The 5,000-nt window shown below is 36.9% G+C and overlaps 1 protein-coding gene across 1 annotated transcript in view; it reads left to right on the top strand.

The window, feature by feature from the left end:
- LOC122263940 (ionotropic receptor coreceptor Ir76b-like) overlaps positions 1-4,507 on the top strand; it is a 5,504-nt gene extending 997 nt beyond the window's left edge. The window contains exons 2-6 of the mRNA XM_086531547.1: positions 1-7; positions 1,637-1,792; positions 2,469-2,575; positions 3,031-3,185; positions 3,737-4,507. The exon at positions 1-7 is cut by the window's left edge and continues 208 nt beyond it. Coding sequence (XP_086387673.1) covers positions 1-7; positions 1,637-1,792; positions 2,469-2,575; positions 3,031-3,185; positions 3,737-3,813 — 502 coding nt within the window. The 3' untranslated portion in view covers positions 3,814-4,507. The remainder of the gene's footprint in view (positions 8-1,636; positions 1,793-2,468; positions 2,576-3,030; positions 3,186-3,736) is intronic.
- The last annotated feature ends 493 nt before the right edge of the window (positions 4,508-5,000 follow it).

Raw genomic sequence — 5,000 nt, 5'->3', positions numbered from 1 at the left:
TGTCATGGTAGGTTGTGTGTGGGTGGGGGGTGGGGGGGGGGGCTCGTGTTATTTTTTTTATATTGTTTTTGTTATTATTGTTGTTTGTTGTTAATGTTGTTGTTGTTGTTGTTATCATTTTCATTGTAAGTATTGTTATTATCATAGTTGGTATCATCATTGTTATAATTGTTGTTGTTGTTATTATTGTTGTTGTTCTTCTTATTATTATTGCTATTATTATTATTATCATCATTATTATTATTATTATCATTATTATTATTATTATTATTATTATTATTATTACTATTATCATTACTATTATCAATATTATCACATTATAATTTTTGATACTCACATTTATTTTCATAATTCACTTGTGCTATTCAGAATTCAAGTGAGAGTTAAAAAAAATATGATACTTGATCTTAACAATCTTTAATTCTAAGAATTCTAAAAACAGAATGATTTATCCTTAACTGAAATACACTCTGCATACAGTAAAACAGTGTTGTATCGCCATATTCTTTTAGAAGAAAACAGCCATGGTTGTTTTGTAAGACTTCTTAAAAGTATTTAATGTAAAACTGGGAGGAACATTTTGATAAATAGTATGGTATTTTTGTTACTATATATATGACTACGTTTATTGCACCCCAAATAAAAGAAAAAGAGAAAAAAACAGTACAATGTAACACCAAAACCTTATGACTGATCAGTCGACTGGCAAGAAATATAGAAAGATACAGGTGGACTTCAGGAACCAGCTGTGTTGACCTCACTACTGGTGAAACTCTACGGTCTCGTCACATAAGAATTCAGTATCTCTCGGTTTAAAAATGTAGAACACAACATTATGATGTATTAGAATGCTATAACCGTTTTTCCTTCCATTTTCATGATAAACTGACAACCCCCACATATTGTATTTCTATTGGTATCTTCGTATTTTTAAATCTGCATGTTTGTTTAGTAACTATATTATTTTCTTTGTTTATATTCATATCTAGTCTTATTCATCTCATTCATTACAACGCCCTATGGCATTATACTCATTATCACTATGCCACACTCATCAAAGAACTCTATACTATTCACCTCATCATCATACTACATTCTTCATTATCTAAATACCCACACGCATCTTACTCACCCCCACCTTACTCACCCCCATCTTACTTACCCCCCATCTTACTCACCCCCATCTTACTCACCCCCACCTTACTCACCCCCACCTTACTCACCCCCATCTTACTCACCCCCACCTTACTCACCCCCATCTTACTCACCCCCATCTTACTCACCCCTCATCTTACTCACCCCCACCTTACTCACCCCCATCTTACTCACCCCATCTTACTCATCCCCCATCTTACTCACCCCTCATCTTACTCACCCCCATCTAACTCATCCCCCATTTTACTCACCCCCACCTTACTCACCCCCATCTTACTCACCCCCACCTTTACTCACCTCCATCTTACTCACCCTCACCTTACTCACCCCCATCTTACTCACCCCCACCTTACTCACCCCCATCTTACTCACCCCCACCTTACTCACCCTCACCTTACTCACCCCCTACTCACCCCCCACCTTACTCACCCCCCATCTTCCTTCACCACTTCCCATATTAAACCGCGTCGGCACCTCACAGAAGTCGCCCCCTGGATCGCCCCTTCAGCGCCTCCAGAAGCAGATGGACCTCCACTTGGACGGGGACTTGGCTCTGTACAACGTCGCTGCTGGGAAGACCGCGGTGCTCATTGATAGGAATACGATTATGTATGCCATTGATGAGGTTTATAAGGCAGTGAGTACTGTTGAGTTTGGTGTTCTGGTGTGTGTTTGTGTTTGGGTGTGTTTGTTGGTTTGTGTGTTTATTTGTTTGTTTGTTTGTGTTTGGGTGTGTTTGTTGGTTTGTGTGTTTATTTGTTTGTTTGTTTGTGTTTGGGTGTGTGTGTGGTTGTGTTTGTTTGTGTGTGTTTGTTTTTGTGTGAGTGTTTGTGTGTTTGTCGTGTGTGTGTGTAAGTTTGTGTGTGTGTGTGTGTGTGTGTGTTTGTGTTTGTGTGTATGTGTGTGTGTGTTAAGAACTATGAAGAATTTATAATTTTTAAACCTAAGAATAATTTAGAAATTTTAGATCCATGATTAATTTGCAATGTTTATACCTATGAGGAATTTAGTGATTTTAGAGGAATAAGGAACTTAGAAGCTTTAGCCACATGAAGAATTTGAGACAAATGAGTAGACCTGGAGGTTTTAGACCTACGAGGTATTGTAAAAAAAAAAAAAAAAAAATAATAAAAAATAAAATGAATAAAAAATAGACCTATAAGAACTTAAAATCGATTGGACCAACGAGGATTTTTTTTTAAATTCTTTATGAAACGGACAAGAACTCGAAAAAAATATCAAACACATTCCTAACGAACACTCCACGACGAATAAACCTAACAGTCATCATTCATCTTCACCTTCTCTTCCAGACGAAGAGCTGTCCCCTTTACGTCGCGTCCGAGAGGCTGTACAGCGACATGTCTCTCGCTCTGGCTTTCCCACGGGGCTCCAAACTCAAGGATAAAGTGGATCCTATGTGAGCATCCTACGTGTATATCCTGAATCCTGGGAGTCTTGTATGAGGATGAGTATTGATTTTAGGTTTGTGAATAGTTTTGTATGTGTGGATTTTATTTTTTTGTGTGTGTTTTAGGAATTGGTTTTTAAAAAAGATGATTGGGTGTTGTTTTGGTGGGCACGTTTGTAGGTATTTACGTAGACTTTATCTATCTATATCTATCTATCGAATCTAAATATCTCTCTATTTCTGTGGAATTATATATATATGTATGTATGTACGGATCTATCTCCCTAGCTATCCATCCATCTATTTATCTATCTATCCACACACACACATACACACACAACACACATACACACACAAACACATCCACAAACATACACACACACACACACACAGAGTATCTCCCCACCCCTTCCCCCTTCCCCCCGTCCACCTCTAAAACCACGCCACCCATTTCCAACCAACAGACTCAGCGCGCTAAAGGAATCCGGTATTTTGGGTCATCTCTTCAACCACCAAGTCCGCCACGCCAAGAGATGCCTCGACAACGATGCCGTGGACACGAACCGACGGCCGCTCGAGCTCCAGGATTTCTATGGACTTTTGTGTATCTACGCTGGAGGTGGGGCTTGGGTGGGGTACGGGGGTGGGGTACGGGGGGTGGGGCTTGGGTGGGGTAGTGTGGGGTACAGGGTGTGGGGTACGGGGTGTGGGGTAAGGGGTGGGATACGGGGGGTGGGGTACTATTATTATTGTTACTATTACAAGTATTATCATTATTAATTATTAGCATGATATTAATCGATACAGTTATTAGTATTATCATAAAACTATCAATTTTATTATTAGTACGTCATTGATACAGTCACCAAAATCAGGCTCTCAAAATATTCTGACCAATCATAATTGTACTTTTCGCTGGATATAAGAGCGAGTGTGTGCAAAGGACCTGATTGGTCAGTTTGGTAGTGGCGAGGAGGGGGGAGGGGCTAATTTCGCTTGAATTTGTACGGCTAGCTAAAATAAAACTATCATTACCATTATTTTTAACAGCCATGTATTTTTTTTATATTGACATGCATCATTGTCACTATCACTTTCTATCACTATGGTTATTGTTATTTTCATACTAATGATTAAGAAGATTCAAGTGATTTCTCTTTCTCTCCTCAGGTATAGTGTTAGCCATTATTTCCTTCATTATCGAGGTCGGTCTGAATCCTTGTAAGAGTCAACCACGAACTCTGTAAGGACAACGAGCTCCAAATGACAACGACCTCTACCGAACACCAGGCTATCTTTATCTGTAGATAATTAGTGTAATCGTACCATTTGTCCATTTGTTTGTTTATTATTGACTGATTATTTCTGGATTTCATGATTTGTCTTAGGTAACTACAAATTTGCATTCTTTAGATAAAATCCCAGCAAGTAACTAGGAAAAAATTACTTTCACAATTCTAGAGTAATTCTCAAATAAGCTGCACAAGTGGTTATCAATGTAAACAGATTTTTTCGTCAATATCTTGGATATGAAGAACACGTAACAAAGCGTGTTTCAACCCAGATGTTTTGGTTTTGTGTTTCACTTTTTATTGTTTATTTTTATTTTTGTACAAACATTGCTGTGCTTGAATTTGTGTTAATTGTGTGAATTTGAGTAAGTGTGTGAGTGTGTGTGTGTGTTTATTTGTAAATTTGTGTGTGCTTATGTGTGTGCATGCCTATGTGTGCTAGTAGTCATATGTATTCTAATTAATTAAAACATTTTTATTGTATTGAAATTACAAATAGTTTCACAAAGATGTTATAGATGAACACATGTAATATATGTATTCAAGAACACATTGCATTAAAAAAACTGCAATAAATACATAAGTCTTTTACCATAACATCTGCAGCAAGACAAGAAATGAAGAGCTCTAATAGCAGTAATGAAAATTGTGGTAATGGTGACAAAAAAATGAAGACCTGATAATTTTCAACAATACAAATACATTAGTGATTTCTGTAAAAACTGACATTCCATAATCTTTTGGCCATCATGAATTCCGGGAAAATGTTTTTATAGACAGATTAGGGAACAGGAAACTCAGTTGAATATGTCACATTATTTTTTATGTCCATAGGATATTGATATGGTTACTGAAATTTAGGTATGTTTTTGTAATATTTCTTTATTGGGTTAACAGCTGCTGATGGAAAGATTTCATCCATAATGAACTGAGCATTAAAAGAAAAAAAAATTGAATTAAATTTCTCACAAGACAAAAGGAGGAAAAGAAAAGACTACAACTCATTTCATCTTTTTATTTTCTTATAAAACTTTACACATCAATAATACAAATAACAATCACATCCCATTTACACAATTAACATGCTTATTTACACACACACACACAATCCATCCCTTACGTAAGAGAAAGGAGACCCACAA

Source organism: Penaeus japonicus, unplaced genomic scaffold (assembly GCF_977035675.1).
Source record: "Penaeus japonicus unplaced genomic scaffold, GWHDUDI00000001_assembly GWHDUDI00000036, whole genome shotgun sequence".
NCBI lineage: Eukaryota > Metazoa > Arthropoda > Malacostraca > Decapoda > Penaeidae > Penaeus > Penaeus japonicus.
Note: the sequence above shows the minus strand (reverse complement) of the source record. Positions and strands in the feature narration are given on the sequence as shown.